This window comes from Parasteatoda tepidariorum, chromosome 5 (genome assembly GCF_043381705.1).
Source record: "Parasteatoda tepidariorum isolate YZ-2023 chromosome 5, CAS_Ptep_4.0, whole genome shotgun sequence".
In the NCBI taxonomy this organism is placed as follows: Eukaryota; Metazoa; Arthropoda; class Arachnida; order Araneae; family Theridiidae; genus Parasteatoda; species Parasteatoda tepidariorum.
The window spans coordinates 50,214,663-50,231,472 of NC_092208.1; the positions used below are offsets into that span (position 1 = coordinate 50,214,663).

The window sequence follows — 16,810 nt, forward strand, 5'->3', positions numbered from 1 at the left end:
AAGATGTCTAATGTACAAAACTGCTAATGTTTATCTTTAAAAATGTCTAATTTTTAGTATAATCTATACTATACACTAAATTTGGTTATAAATAAATTTCTTAATAATATCACTGCAGATTTTCAATAACACATGAAAATGAATACATAATATTACAAAAGATGTGAGCTTTCAAAAGTACAAGATTTTGGTTACTATTCAAAATATAAGTGTTTCTTCAAAATTTAAAATTTATTTTTTCTAGAACATATTTAGAAACACTATTCTTTATAAAAAAAAATATATAAATTTTATGCATTAATTAAATTTCACTTATGAATATAGGTTTTTGACATTTTCGACAGTGAGGTTTTTGACGTGACGGATTAAACCATGGTTTAAACTGTCAAAAACTGTCACATGTCAAAAACCTGCCAACCCTGGTTTTCTTCAACACCAAGTCTATGGAAAAAATTCCGTGCTTCCCAAAAGTGGTTGTAAATAGAGGAAGGTGGTCTTTCCTAGAGGTTTCACTGTAATTAAAAACCATATTTAATTAAACAAAATTAAAATTATTTTACTCTTTCCTTTCCAGGGTACCTATGTAACATGTTTTAACTGTCAACGAATCTTTGAATTGTAAAACAAATTATGAATTTTTTATTCTTAAATAAATGTCTATATTTTCTTTCGTGCAATTCTTTTATTTCAATAAAAAACAACTAGAAAAACCAAGAATTGTGAAGATTTGTATTCCAAACAGAACTGGAGCCTTAGTTATCAAATTTCAAACATTTCTAAAAAGTCTTATTTACAATTTAATGTCTTTTTAACCCTATAGCTTTTAAATAGGAAATGTATATTTCTTTAGTTCAAATTTACTTGCTTACTTTAAGAAGAAATTAACTGGTGATAGAAAGGATTATTTTGCATTTCATATAGCAGGGTTAGTGTTTATGCGAGTTTTATTAAAAATAAACATGTGTTGTATAAAAAGAAACTTCATAGCAGTTATGTTTTTTAAAGCTCTGCCATATCTCTAATGCAGAAGAAAAAAGTAGAACCCTAAGGCACACTGGAACTTAGACTGGGGTTCAATAAGTGATCCCTATTTGCTTAATCAAATCGCTAGTAAAATTTTAATTTTTATAAAAGATCAAATTCTTAAAGGTAGTTTTCCTGTAAAATTAAACAATTATTCCAGGCACAAAAATTTCTATCAATATTTTATAATTTGAAATGTCACTTTTGTTTATTATTCGTAGAAGCTAATAGAGTTTGTTTTTTTTTGACTCACTATTCATTATATTATTAAAATGTTTGTATTGTGATAAAATAATGATTTTATATATTTAGTAGAACAAAACTTTGATAACCTATGTTTTTAATTCCAATGCAAAATCCACTTCATCATTACTTTCTTTCACACATCATTGCATATGTTAATGTGAATAACATGTTTCTTAATGTGAATAAAAAATCAAATAAATTTCACCAATTTATTTTAAAGCAAATTTATGTTTTAGAAAATTCACACTAGTAACACTTCAATCTGAAATAAAAACTTTTGACAAAGTACTTTTTATGACATAATTCTTTTTTCAAATACTATTGAGCTAATCTAAAGTATAAATTATAATCTACTAAATTTTTCAACAAAAATATAAACTAGAAATGTTTAACTAAGAAAGAAATAAAGCATAGAATAACAATTAGGAAATACTGAGTTGACAATTTAAATTACTCATAGGTTCAATTATGAATGATATAAATATGTTTTGCATGTCTTATACATATATATTACTCATAATGTACATATATACACCTTTCCGACATAAATAACTTGTTATTTAAAAGTATACATTCACAAACATTATTCACTCAACAACAACTAGTTTCACATTTAAATGTGTCGAGACATTTTCTCAACCACACTTTGCTTCATCCAAAATCTAATTCCAAATATTGGAATAAGTAGAAATTCTCAAACATAGTCTGTAAAATTTATACTTGAGGTATATTTATTGTGTAAACTGCTTAGCTATCACATTATGTTTCAAAATTAAAATTTATTAACTTACTATTGTTAAAATTAATCTATAAAATATATTTAAATAGATTTTTAAAAAAATATATGTTATTTTAAATCATAATTCTTAATTAACCATTAAATATTTTTTATAAAGGTCTTATAGTAAAACAGTACCATGCCACAAGAAAAAATAGAGATATTGTATTTAATGGTTTTAAAAGAATCTCTAAACTTTAATTCTTACTGTTAAGTGATTTATTATTATTTAAATTCTTTACAGATAATAACAGAAATATATATGTGAAGATCTGAGTGAAAAAACATGTTTTAAGAACATTCCAATGTTGAGGTATAATATGCTATGGTTAGTTGTATATGGATAAGTTTAATGTTTTAAAAAATGTTTTGAAGATAATAAGTTTTAAAAAACAAACTATGTACATATAGTTCCTGATGTTTATGTAAATACTTGTTTGTCAAGATTTTTTTCTCAATTGACATGTTTCTTTATTATCTTCACATATAAAATATCTCTTATTCAAACCAAGGACCAGATTCTACAAAATAAACAATTGCAGTACTTCATAGTTTATAAAGAAAAATCAGTTTAGTAATGCAATGTGAAGACACTTTAGGGTTAAAATTTTCAATTTAAAATCAAAAAGGCTTATCTCCTTTTCCACGAGTTATATTATTCTTGAAAGCGAGCCCATAGTGTGAACACAGAGAAACTGCACCATACAGAGTCTGAATATATTTGGCAATCAAAGTGATCTTCCTAATACAGCCAAAAAAAAAATTTAGCCTTCAAAAGCCTGTTTTATAGTGTGGACTACAGTAAAGCTCAATATTCATAGTTATGTATGATAATCTGGACAACACTACAATAAGATGCTAAGATAATCATGACTAAGATAAGACTAACTTACTAGAAAATATTTGACTGATAAAATTTATTCTAATGTTATATTTATTTAAGCTGACAGAAAATATTAAATGCAACTAATATAACAATCACAATTTTAAAAAATTAATTACATTTGAGACTAAAATGGTTTATTCTCTTTATTTTTGTCTTAAATTTCAAAACAAGGTTATTTTAGATAATTTGTTCATATCCCTGTTTAAACACTGAATGCAAATGTTTTTAAGCATAAAAACTAAAATCAGAAAAATGTCACAAGGTAAATAAATGAATATATTTTGTATAAAATTTTAGAAGTCTGGAAGTGTTTGTTTTTATTTATTTATAAACAAATTTTTAAATTTTTCCATGCCTGAATAAATGGAAGCAATAGAAACATTGCCAGAAACCTGTGATGTTGCGATTCTCGTCAATTTTTTGTTAAAGGTTTTATTTTTTAATAAAATTTATATTTATTTATATGCTGTTCATTTAAATAAATAGCTACTCTTTATTAAAATAGCTAAGATGTCATACATCAATTAAATATTTGACGATAGCTTTTTAATATTTTGCTTAGCATAGCAGAAACCATAGTTCATATTAAACTTAACAATATGTGCAAATGCATTAATGCTATTAAATCTCCAGCAATGCAAAAAACTACCTACCAATAAATTACTATGTAATACACTAGGTATGATAAGTCAGATTGATAAATTTCTGAAATACAAGAAAAATTATTTCATTAATTTATGTTTTAATTAAATGTTTGATTCAGCTGATTAAAACTTTTATTTTAAAAATTTTATCACTTTTCCTATTTCGGAAACTTAATAGAAGTACGTTTAAAATCAATAGGTCAAATATAAAAAAATAATTGCAACAATAAATTAATAAACCATAATGTTAGATTTATATAACAGATGAAAAAAATTTAAAATTGATCAAAAAATTTATACACAAATTATAATGAAAATGTTTTTGTTTTTTTGTCTTTGTTTATATGAATAAAATTTTGTTCAAACTTTCATTTTACGAATGCCACTTTGAGCCCTGGTATTGTGAGTATAGCTTCTTCGGGTGGTGTTTGTTTTACCGGAAGAAAGGTTAGTCCTATGTAACCGAAGTCTCCGAGACATAGGAAATGTCCTTTGAGCCAAAGTACTTTTTTTGGATTGTTTTATTTTGCAAGGAACCACTTTATTTTTCTGAGTAACAGAAATTTGCTTTGTACTCGCAGAGTTTTCTATATCTGAAGTCCTGTCATTGTTTGTATAAAAATTATCCAAATGAGACCAACCATTTTCTTTACAGTTAGTATCATTTGGAGGAGAACTATCTTCTTTTTCACATTTTGAAAGACAAGACTCAGTTCTCCCTACTATCACATTTGACAGAGAGTTTATTTTGTCTTTTCCATTTTCACTAAGCATACTTTTAGTAACTGACTCATCATTATTTTCTGAAGTATTATTGCTGGACTCACTTAGCGTGTTGTTCCTAGATTCACTTTTATTCCTGCTCAAAATTGAGTTATTGTCATCTACTCCATCTCCAGGTGGATCATGCCCTTTCCTCTTTGATTTTGGTTGTAAAAGAGGCTGATTCGACACACTAGGCTCAGGGGTCTTCAATTTTTCAGCCGTCGGGTTCGAGTTTTCAGGACTCAGAATTGGAGCAGATGCTCCCGGAGTGACTGTTTGCTTTACAACAACTCTTTGAGGTGATAATATAACAGGTTTCGGCAGATTTTTTGGTACAGGTTCATCAGAATCAGAAGACAGCTTTTTCTCCTTGCACACATTTTCAGGAGCGAAGTCTGAAAATCTCTTTCGCTCTTTGGGAGGAGGAGACTCGAAATTTTCATTTGGTCGCTTCTTCTCTTTTATAACAACTGAAGGAGGTGTGTCAAAGGCATTCAAATTCTTTGCATCTGAAGCTATAATGAAAAGATTTTTATTAGATAAAAACAGGTAAGAAAAAAATAAATTAGTAAACTTTCTCATTACAAATCAAAACTATAAATTTAATGAAAACCTTCCATGTGATTTATTTTACTATAGCAAATAACAATAACTTGAATTAAAAAAAAACATTGATAAATGTTTACTTTCTGTGCGCGGCCTACATTGGCAGACCCTGATTATATATAAATTTAATTTAGCCTAAACAACTGATTAGTTTTATCTCAACTTTATTACTCCGAATAAAAATTTCAGATCAAAATCACCCTTATATTCAATCACCTGTAATATTTCAAAACCTACAGACAAATAAAAGTAACCCTTTAACGATCACATTATCATTATAAATAAATATTATTTATAATAATATATATTAATTCCACATTAAAATAAAACACCATTAAAACATAAGCATAAAATCTATGCAATTTTATATTCGAATTTCATTAACATACCAGCCAACTCTTCCAGATTATCCAGACAATTTTATTTCTATATTTCATGTAGGAGCGAAATGTTTACAATTTAACAAATTTGATTTAAATAGTTAGAGCATACATAAAGATGACCGACCAACTAATTTTTTTATTGAGTGATAGTGATAAGTGAACTAAATATTTACCTAAAATATTCACTAATAATGGGACTTTTACGGAAAAACGTAAAGTTGGCAGGTATGCCTTAAAATGTTGATGTTGCCTCCCTTAATATTATAATACATTTTCTTTGATCGGGCATTTACTATCCCATACCAAAGTTAGCAATTTGAAGGTAGAGACACAAAAGTGTAACTTACATTCTTCAAGGAGTTCATCACGTGGTCTCAATCTTTTCATTACTCTTTGTCTTAACAAAACTTCACTTTTAGGTGGGCCTGGAGGATCAAGCATAACAGTTACAACACTTGTGTTGTCTGCTCTCATACCCAATTCAAACCAATGATTCAGTGCTGTATCAACCAATAGCTTTGAAGGATTTTTTGGCTGAGAGCTCTAAAAAAGAAAAATCAATATTTAACCAATTCATTTTACAAGTGAACAAAACTATGAAAATTAATAAGATTAAAAATTATGCAGAACTTTTTTTTAATATCTTTAACTCATTAATGCCCAATTTTTTTTTCAACCTAATATTCCACTTGTTATCATTGTTAAATGAAAATTAAACTTTAAAAATATTATTTTTAAAAAAATCAAAATGTCCCAATATTGGGATTATAGGCATTTAAATATGAATTCAATTTTGAATAAAACAAGTATCATGTGAAATATTATTAAAAATTAAGTCCTTATTAATAAAATAAGAATTTTAGTTTATCTCAAAAAAATAAAATTATTTTATAGCAAAGTCCTTTAAACATTTTCATACAGTCCAATTTTGCATTTACTGCACTTTCTAGTGACCTTTTTCCCAGAATTTCTGCAATGTAACTGTGTTTTTTACTTTTACAAAATGGTTTATACCATCATATCTAATTTGATCTTGCACTTAGCATCTGCTTTTATGAGTAAAAGGTCTACCTAAACTAGACGGCTACTGTAGAAATACATGTTATTGAACCACCGATAGATGGCGGAGTTTATCATTAGATTGTAACCGTAACTGCAAACTAAGATTTTGTAAAAAAGCAAGAACATTGTAATGTAGTAGTAGAATTGTCTACCATTGTACCGTATTATTCATGTTAACGATTTAAATATATTTTTGTTACTTACCCCTTGGTAATTATTGAGTAGTTTTCCTGTGCCATCAAGAAAACGAGAAAAAGGCTATATTCACTAATAATAGTAATAAATCTTCGGTGTATTTTACCCTATTAGAATTGCTTTAAGTTGAAAAGCGAAAGCTACTAAGGATAGGCTACCTAGACTAGGTCTACCTAGAAAGCGATCTTTGACAACACATTAAGCACATTTCTCATTTGAAGCTTAGAAAATCCAACAGTTAAGAAAAAGATGTGGATATATATGCTACAATGTGTGAACCATGATGTGCATATACATTTACAGTTTCAAAAACTAACATATGAAACACAAATTTCACATTTCATTATCATATTATTTACATAGAAATATTTCAGATTTTTTAAAATTTATCAGTGTTAAATTTTTATTAAATCTGTAACATAATGCATTGTTTAAGAAGCTTCAGTTTTAAGAGCGTTTCATTAAAATATTTTAATATTTTCAGAGAAACTTTCGTTTTCTAATTTCTAGTAATAACAAGAAAACAAAAATTATACAGACTTAAGACTTTTCTAAAATTATAAAATATTTTCCCAATTCTCACAATTTCTACTCTTATAGTTTGCTTTAAAATATCTTTATGCGTAAATAAGTAATTTGATTAAAAAAACTTTTTTTTTAAAAAATTGCGCAAATTTGTTAAAAAATATTTACTTCATTCAATAACTGAAAGTAAAATTCATGAAACGAAAAAAAGAAAAAATAACATATTTAAGAAAACTAAGAATTTATTTTAACAATTAAATATGACAAGAATATATAAAGAATAAGAATATATGTTTAAATTAATTTTAAAAAATATCCTTTCTATAAAAGTTAGTAAGGCACAAAGAAAAAAAAAGTAGCCTTGTGTTCCTACCTTTCAAAAATAAAGATTATATATAATTGCTCAACAAACAAGTAAAAAGAAAAAAATGCAAAAATATGTATTCTAAAATAATATTTTATCTATTAAATAACATTAGTTATAAAATGATTGACTATAAAAATAAATACAATACTTTAACTTTCCTTATCGCCATTTTTATCAGGGGGAAAAAAACACTTCCATTATAATCAAACCATCTGTTTCACAGCTTTAATTTTAAAAATGTGTTGCCATCTCTTCATATATATTAAGAAAAAATACTCAGGCTATGCATTGCATACTTTTGAAGAGTTCTAACACATGTTGCTCCTTTGCGAAAGTTTTAAAAAAGCATCCAAAAATTTATATGATGCCAAGCACAAATTAGTTAAGAATGGAATCACAAATCTTTAAGTATAAAATTTCTCTCTCTCTCTAATTTTTTTGGCAAGTTTTAAATATGAAACTAAATTAAATAGCGTAGTCATTGGTACAGTAATATTAAAATATAATAAACTCTTTGATTTTTCTAGATTTTTAAAAGTGGATGCATGTTTTATTATTATTCTTTTAGTTGTGTCTTATTCATATACATAAAATATATTACAAAATACTTATACTGGCAAGGCCTTCACTAAAGTCAGCATTAAAAAATATTTGCTTTAATCAACCCCGGAAAAAATCCAGATTTCCGGAATTTTCGCTAACAGTGATCCGGAAGTTTCCGGAAATCGAAGGTTCAGACGTTTCAAACAATCATTGATCACAGAAGTTTTCGGAAATCAAATTTTTAAAGGTGGAACTTAGAAACATAGTTTATTTTATTTGTTTGTAAGGGAGAGCCAGAGAGATACTTTAAAGCTTATATTCATGATTAATATGATTTTTTTTATCAGTAAATAGTTGTTATAATCATAAACTGAAGAAAGAAAGACATGTTTGTAAATTTTAATTACTTCTCCAGGTCATCATAGGTATGTTTAAATGATATAGGTATGTGTAAAATTTTAAATACAGTTTAAGTAAACTAAGAAATATTCAGAAAAAGGAAAAAAACCTTGTTTAAATTTTTTCAATTTAAACTTTTTTTTTAACTCAAGAAATTTTCCGGAATTTTAACTTGGGCTCACAATTACCCCTGTTTAATAGTCCCAAAAGGTCAAAAATAGTAATCTAAATAGCATCCTCTGATAATGAAAGTAGCACATAAGGTAAAAATATTATCTAAAGAAAGTAAGGATAAGATACAGAATGTTAATTTAAAGACCGCCCTTAATATGTATTTTTAAAGATCCTTATCATAAATAAAAACAAAACAAAAAAAGTAAACACATTAGGAGTCTTTAAATTATTATGAAAGCAGGAGAAAATAATAACACTATCAAAAACTGACAGATTACAGAACAAGAAGATAAATGTAATAAACAACAAGACTAGTTTGAGATAAGTTAAAAGGCAATTATTGGAAACACCTCCAATTAAATCTGTTTTGATGTTAATTATACCAGCTTTTCTCTACTGTAATTTGTTGAATTTCGATTAGAACATCCCATATAGCACAGGAAGAACACCCCATATAATACAGAGTTTATGAAACATTTCACTGCAATTGCAAAGTATATAATTATAAAAAATATTAATTTGTAATTACCTTTGCAGAAAAATAATGGACTTGTTACCTCTAACCCTCATTAATTTCCTCTTTGCCTGACTTTTTTTAGTATTTTTTATAACATTCCCTCGTTTATATGGATTTATAAAATTACCTGAATATTCTCCCAAGATCAATCTGATAGGCAACAATTATATTCTTAATATATTCCATACAAATATCAGAATGTGAATTTTAACAAAATGTTTCAACTAACAATAAAATAAAAATAATAACTTACAACTCCATTCATTCGACTTCCATCTAAGATTAGCTTTTCATTTTCTTCTTCAGCTGTTTGCACAATGCGAACAGCCTGTACATTGCTAACCATATTCCAAAGACCATCAGATGCAAAAATTACACAACGATGCACTTGAGGATTAATATTAATTACTTTAACATCTGGATCAGGACTAACAACAAATTCATCACGAGAATAGTTATAACTCCACAAATCACCTGCAAAAACATCAATAAATATAAACTCTGGCAGTGACTTATCTTGGAGTATTTGATATAAATACAAAAGACTTTTATATTGTTCCTTAATTTTATTAAACTAGGTACCTAGAAATAAATTAAATTAAATTTTGAAGGACAATCACATAAATGCTTTTAGGTTTAAAACTAGGAAAATGTGCATTTAAATATCTGTAAAATTAGAAAGGAAGTTTTTTCTGCATATGTTAAACTTTTCAAACCTCTTTGAACTTTATACGATTGATTTCATTAATGTTTTTAATACTCATAAAGCAGTATCTGTGACATAGAATTTATTTTTTAAACATATAAAATATAAGCAAAAGAATATTGAAAAAAGAAAGAAAGAAATTATATTTCATCTTAATTCTCTAAATTACTATATTTTATGTGCAGTATAATGCGAACACGAAATTAAATGCAGTGAAAGCATGAAAATTCAGAATGCACAGTAATTCTAAATTTCAGATAAACGAAAATTTTCATACATTAAGATACATGAATCCTATTTTCCAAAAAAGTGCAACACTTTAAAGAAAACAAAAGTTAATCCATATTTATGCTTTATAAAAAATTTACTCATCTTTAATTTAAAAAAAAATTTTAAAGACAAATAAAAAAAGCTAACATTTTTTTTAAAAAACTTGAAATTTAAAAAAAGAGAAAATATGAGTTACAAAGAAAAGTCATAACGTTACAAAAATATATGAATTAACAAAAACCTATGCTTATGATAAGTGATACAAATGAATATTTAGGCATGTTTTGTGCTTCAATCAAAAAAATTTTCTGTGAATAGGATTCTATTGTACTTTTACTGAACTATATAAGCAAATAAAATAAAAACAAACATTAATAGAACCTCACCCACTTTGTTACATTAATTTATTACATTGAATGGCATGGAAAAATAAGAAAACACACATTTAATTCAAACTAAGCATTTTCTAGACAACCATTCTTCCAATAATAGGTCAATTGGAATAAACTTTTTCTTGGAAATAAAAAAAATTAAATTATAAGACATTTCCATAAAACATATTTCAAAAATTTTTTTAGTTTACCAACTTCAAATAATTTCACACATTTTTTCTTAATAAAAAGCATTACAAACAGAAATAAACTTTCATTGTCGTATAGGTTTATTAATTTAAAAATGAATATTGTTACAAAATATAAATAACTTACAATAAACAAGGGCAACTTACCCAGCGACCTAGCAACAGCTAAAAATGGTATTTGATCAAAGAGTGTACTTCGCCGGACAGGTCCTTTATGTCCAGGCCGTGGGCGATTCCAAACAACTCTCTCTACACCAGCTTTATTTAATACTAAACCACCAGCACTATTGATTCGTTCCCTCTCCTCCGGAGACTCAGGTTTATGATCTTTAGTCAAAGCACATGGACACCATTCTCTTGAACCTGAAATTAAGATATTAATTAATATCAAATTATTAAAATGAACAACTTTTCAATTTCTACAATGATAAAAATAATATACATGAATGAAAGATATATATGTATATATACAGAATAATAAAAAGCTCAAAGAAAAATATTCAAAAATTCTGATTACACATAAGCATTGGAAATCTTAAACAAAAAGTGTATATCCAGGGCTACTGTTTACTAATAAAATGCCTGCTATGCTTAAGTAAAACAGTAAAGAGCATTATCAACTTAAAATTGCTTTTGCTATTACATGTTCAGCAAAAATACATGCAACTACAAATTTTACTGCCACAAACTTAAATGTTAATTACAAAATGACTGTATACAAGTGATATTTTACATACATAGTAGAAATAGTTCCCATATCTGGAATTGTCAGAACTTCAGCAAGATAAGAGGTCTTTAAAGTAACAAGGAACAAAACATACATAATATAATAAAATGGCAATAAATAAATTGTAAATGACATCAATATGTAGACAATAATTTCTTGTTATTAGTTAAATGGCATTTAATTAACAAAACAATATTTAGTATGATAAAATAAATGTCACTAAAATATTGAAAAAAAGAAAGAAAAAGCAGACAGAGGAAAAATTTCACTTCGATTCAAAGACATTTTTTGTACAAAATAACATCAAGTTTCTATATATAATTTTTAAGCACTCTATATTTGCAAAATTTGTTATAGTTAGTTAGATTAATATGAATTTATATAATAGTTTTCTCTGGCTGTGTTCAGTTTGCAGACAAATTCGGTTACCAGGTTTCAGTTTGCAGACACACACACAACCCAAGGTGAATTATGCATTTCGATTTTCAATGGAACTTTCCTGCGGATTGCTATGATGGCGTATTAGAAGAATTCGATTCCCACACAGTTTGTAAGAAAAGTGCTTTTCCTCCTCATGTCTGGCTGATAGCATGCTGGGATCCCGAAACGCCGTGGGAGAAAAGTAGCGTTAGCCACTCTGTTCCTTAATTAACTGAAGTGAAAGTAGTACTATGCAAATCCCATTCTCGGTGAGAGCTATGGAAAAAAAGGAGCTTTTCTGCCAATTGTCTTTTGCAAATAGGTAGCATGTGTTTTTTTTTCAGATAGCGCGGTGTGGTAAGCCTAACTGGTCGCTTATGCCATATTATAACAAGCTTTTTTTTTGCGCAGAGTTTTTTTTAAATGAAATGACGAGGCTGCCTCTCTGTTAAATTTACAGGAAGTTGAAATTCAAGCTATTATTTTAAACATTTTTCAAATTTATTCTAATAGACCTTTATTTTCTTATGAAATATTTTTCTATATGACCCAGTTGAAAATGTTATAATAAAGATAACTTTTAGTGCTAGTACTGTTAAATGTATGTTTTTATTAAATTCAAGTTGAAATTTAATTATTGACATTATGGACAATTAATTATGGACATTAAAATATTTTTTCTTACCAGGTAATTGATATCCTAAAACTATTTTAGAATCACCAACATGTCCAATATACAGCTTTTGGCGACGTATAAAGGCAATACTTGAAGTTGTACCAGATGTACTAGGCAAACCACTAACAGTTTTGGGCCATTTACCTATAATTGGATAAAAACTTACTAAAGATTGGAAAATTTAAAAACACATGTAACAAAGTTGAAAATGCCTTATTTTCAAGAGACAAAATTATAAAAAAAAAAAAAAAAANTAAAAAAATAAAAAAAAAATCTTCCCCTAGCAGTCCAAACTATACACAATGAATGGAATGGATTATATACAATAAAATAATTTGAAAAAAAATACATAGAAATTTAACTTCAAAACAGTAAGTACACTTTATCATCAAATATTAAAATTAATACTTAATCTTCATTTTCAGTATTTATTAATAAAATAATTTTTATCATTTTCTGTGGAATACACTTTAATTTTATAAACTCTTGTTAAGTCAAATATAATCAGAAATTAGTTTAGAAGAAATTTGGGTCCATTTATAGCATTTCACACAATTTTTCATCATTGAAACAGGCCCTTCATAAAATATATAGTAATAAAAACAGGCTTTCAAAAAATTTATAAAATGGATTCTATACAAATTTCTACTTTTGAATTACGAAGAAAAAAAGAATACAGTAATTTCTCGATTATCCGCGGGCAGATAGTTTGTTTTGCTGATCATCCGCACTTCACTTTTCTTTTGCAATGAAAAACAATATAGCATTTAGAATTGAAAATAAATAAATTCATAGAGATGGACTATTTTAAGAGTTTCGAGTACGACATATCAGCAAACATTCATTTTCATACCCCAAATGTTCTAAATAATCAAATAATGGATCTACATTTAAATATTGCAGCTTAAAAAAAGTGTGTTAACCTAAGTAGAAACGAGCATTGAAAGAGTGAAAATGGGGAAGCATTTACAAAGAGCAAGACAGTGCCGGATTATCCATTAGGCCATGGCCTGGGGCACCCAATGATTAGGGGCCCCCTTAAAATGGATTTTTTGAAAATGAATTTTAAAAAAATTAAGAAAAACAATGATTTTTTTTAAAAAATCAATTTCAAATACATATTAAAATTTCTTCAAAATGTTATGATTATTTTTTAGTTCTAATTTATCATAATGAAGTAAAATTTAATTTATTATTAGTCATTTTAATTTTAAATATGCTTTCTTAAATGAAAAGATATATAAATACTTTTATATTTGAATAAATAAAAAATACACGAGAAAAACAACTTAATCGAAGGGCCCCAAAAATTTTAATGGCCTAGGGCCCCGTGTACGCTTAATCCGCCCCTGGAGCAAGGCAACAAAAGTCATGATTTACAGTTGCCAAACTACAATTACAGGATGAAGTTCATATTTCAATGAATAGATACAGCATCCATCAAAGCATTTTATTCAAATCTTGAAGAAAATGTTGCAACTCTTATCAGTTTTGAGAGAAGATTCGAAAAATCGTGTATGCAGTGTAACTCTTTATAAAAACTAACATGTGTGCTTCAAACATAGTTTTGTGCATTCTTTCTTCAATAGTGTATGATTTCCCAAGGTAAAGTCTGATTTTGCCTGTTTTATTTTAGCCTCTGACCTTTCCAACAAGAAACAAAAGAAATTTTAATAATAGATCTTAAAATTTATAAATTATATTTTTTTTAATAATTATGTGTCCTTTTTTTAAGCGTTTTGCCAATTATCTGCGAATTCACTTATCCGCACTTTCTAGGTCACTCAATTTGGTGGAAAATTGGGAGTTTATTGAAAAATTTCAAATGTAGTAACTCAATAATTTGTGTTACTACAAATTTTTGAAAGATTAATATATATATATATTTTACTAAATTAGATCTTATTTCCACGTATTCACAAAATCAAGACCCTGAAAGAAATTACATGATTATACAAAAATTGTAGAATCAGAAAATAATTAGATTTTCAACAAATACAAAATAAGATCTTTCACAGAATGTCAGTTCCACTGCTTTTTGTAACTTCTCACAAAATTACAAACATAGGATCTTATATTCATAACAGTATGAGTAGATTTTTCACAAGACGTCTTGTTTGATAATAATTGAGCTCAGTATTAGAAGCAGTTGAATAAACTAAAAAAAGATGGCAAATATTTTTAAAACATAAGTAATAAGTTTAGTTTTAATTAACAGAAAGTCAAAAAATATTTCGTTTTATCTGAAAACAAACCGAGTAATTTACAAACACATAAAATACAGATCATGCATTCTGAATTGAAATTTCATAAAAACTATTCAAAAATAGTTTTATGACATTCCCAATTCATAATAAATATTAAAAAAACTTGAACATTTTATAATGAATTAATCCAGTATAGAAACAATTGAGGAAAATTCACATTTACAAAACTGCATAGCAAAGATCTCATTCACACTCATTGCTCTATATGCGATCAAAACATAGTTGTACAGCAGACAAAACAAACATATTATGACGTAATGATAAGTTGCTACTGCGCATGCTTGAAGGCAATTGAAAACAAACATGGCGATTAAATGCCTCGATTTCTGTAAGAAGATAGTATAACGAAATAACATCATTTGGCAATTTTTGGACACAGATTATGCATAATTTTACTAGAAATTATCTACAAATTGTATATAACTGAAAAATAAAAGTCACCTGAATTTCAAACAAACGATAATGCTTAAAACCTCTAGACAAACATAGATTTAAAAGAAATCTCGGGATATTTACCAACTTCTCTCCACATAGCATGGTGGGTAGTTAAAAATCCATCACGAATAGCTTTCAATACTTGATCATCATCATCACTCCAAAATGATTTCTGACTTACAATATTATTCATTAGATGTTCTTTAGCGTACAGGGCGGCCTCTCTTCCACCATGGCCATCGAATATGCCAAAGTAGGCATATTCTAAATCTTTTTTGTCTTCACTCGGTTGATACGCAACAACAAAAGCATCTTCCATATATTTTCGACCACCTTGATTACAATGTCCGGTTACACGCAAATTAAGTCCAATGCTTGGTGTCATTGCACACACCGTATTTCTGAACTTTCATGAAAGCGTCACAACAATGAAGACGTCAGCATCTGACATTCAAATACTATTGGTTCGTTACTCTGACGTATGACTGTATTCTTAAGGGGTAGGTGGAGGTGGCTTAATATGAAACTATTTTTAAAAGCTGAACTAGATCTCTAGAGTCCAAATTTCGTCTGCTATTGTCACTGACGCTTAGCTGATAGAGGAAGGTCAAAGGGCCAATCTCACTAAATAAGAATCACGCACTTTCGATTGCTGTGGGGGAAATTGAAAACTTGATTGGTGACTTTTAGCAAGAAAATACTGCTCACATACTTTTTCAGCAGAAAGCGTGAAGCGCATTCAGTGAGAATGGCCTCTTAGGATGAATCAGATCACAACTCTCTACCTATGGCAACAATTCACGTACTTTCACCAATAGCATGTGGATAGTGCAAAAGCGCGTTAATTTCTGTCTCAATTTTCAAATCGTTTAAAAACTTCAAAATTAAGAAACCATATTGAACAGAAAAAGGCATTAATCATAGTCATGAAGGTAACTTTCTTTAAAAAATGTTTTTGTTGATTAAATACGAAAAAAATATTATGGAAGGGAGAAATGTGATAGAACATTCCCATACAAGGGAGAAGGGTCAAAATCGATCTTCTCCCCAGATGGCGATAGCGAAAAATGCGCAGTTTTTGAAATACGGGATGTTTTGGGATTTAAATTCTTAATTTTTGGGAAATAAGCCAAAACCGGTCTGCTTCGAATATGAATTTATAGCTTAAGGTATACAATATCAAATAAAATGTAGAATTTGAGTTTAAGTAGCTTGATGTAGAGTGCGCAAGAAAACGGACCACCCTGAGTAACTTTTTATCTAATGATCGGTTCTTTACGTTCCAAAACAAAATCTTAATGATTTGATGGGTTCATCTCAAATATGCTATTCGATTCGTGAAGACAATAGTCTGGGTTACGAAATCAAACACAGAAACGCACTTTATTTGCATAAGCATACCTTTTTCTTGTAGAATTCGGATTTCTGACACCCAAATTATAGGGGTAGCTGCAATCTGGGAAATATGGACCCCATAGTTTGATCAGTTATCTCACAATTATGAAATTCGTTTATCAAAAGATAATTTCCTTGCAAAAAGTCTTTTTTTTTTATGTATATTCATTATTTTATTTAGTAGTATTCGAAACATTTTGAATTGTTAGTTATACAATTTT

At 27.7% G+C, this 16,810-nt stretch overlaps 2 protein-coding genes across 7 annotated transcripts in view; one reads left to right on the forward strand and one right to left on the reverse strand.

Moving 5' to 3' along the window:
• Positions 1-2,518, forward strand: part of LOC107439366 (putative uncharacterized protein DDB_G0282133) — a 51,725-nt gene extending 49,207 nt beyond the window's left edge. For 4 of the 5 annotated variants that reach the window (XM_016051935.3, XM_043049554.2, XM_043049558.2 and 1 more), the window contains exon 14: positions 575-670. The gene's annotated coding sequence lies outside the window, so the exon portion shown is untranslated. Of the gene's footprint in view, positions 1-574; positions 671-2,291 lie in introns of those variants that run through there. The other variant, XM_043049546.2, reaches the window with a different exon arrangement.
• LOC107439371 (protein phosphatase 1D) lies at positions 1,465-15,680 on the reverse strand. Of its 2 annotated transcripts, none has more exons than XM_016051940.4 (6): positions 15,276-15,680; positions 12,502-12,636; positions 10,817-11,032; positions 9,367-9,587; positions 5,679-5,874; positions 1,465-4,857 (listed from the first exon to the last, which is right to left on the reverse strand). In XM_016051940.4, exons 1-6 carry the CDS (start codon positions 15,577-15,579, stop codon positions 3,938-3,940), a joined length of 1,992 nt encoding a protein of 663 aa, XP_015907426.1. In that variant the 5' UTR covers positions 15,580-15,680; the 3' UTR covers positions 1,465-3,937. The 2 variants fall into 2 exon arrangements, with proteins under 2 accessions (XP_015907426.1, XP_042905523.2); XM_043049589.2 differs by lacking the exon at positions 15,276-15,680 and adding an exon at positions 14,917-15,125.
• Positions 15,681-16,810: the final 1,130 nt, after the last annotated feature.

Excerpts from the sequence above, each read along its gene's own strand:
- LOC107439371 (XM_016051940.4), bottom strand. The coding sequence starts at position 15,579 with ATGACACCAAGCATTGGACTTAATTTGCGTGTAACCGGACATTGTAAT. Across the intron at positions 9,588-10,816 it reads AGCTGTTGCTAGGTCGCTGG|GTGATTTGTGGAGTTATAAC; the intron begins GTAAGTTGCCCT and ends ATGTTTTTGCAG. Across the intron at positions 4,858-5,678 it reads TGATGAACTCCTTGAAGAAT|CTTCAGATGCAAAGAATTTG; the intron begins GTAAGTTACACT and ends TTTTCATTATAG.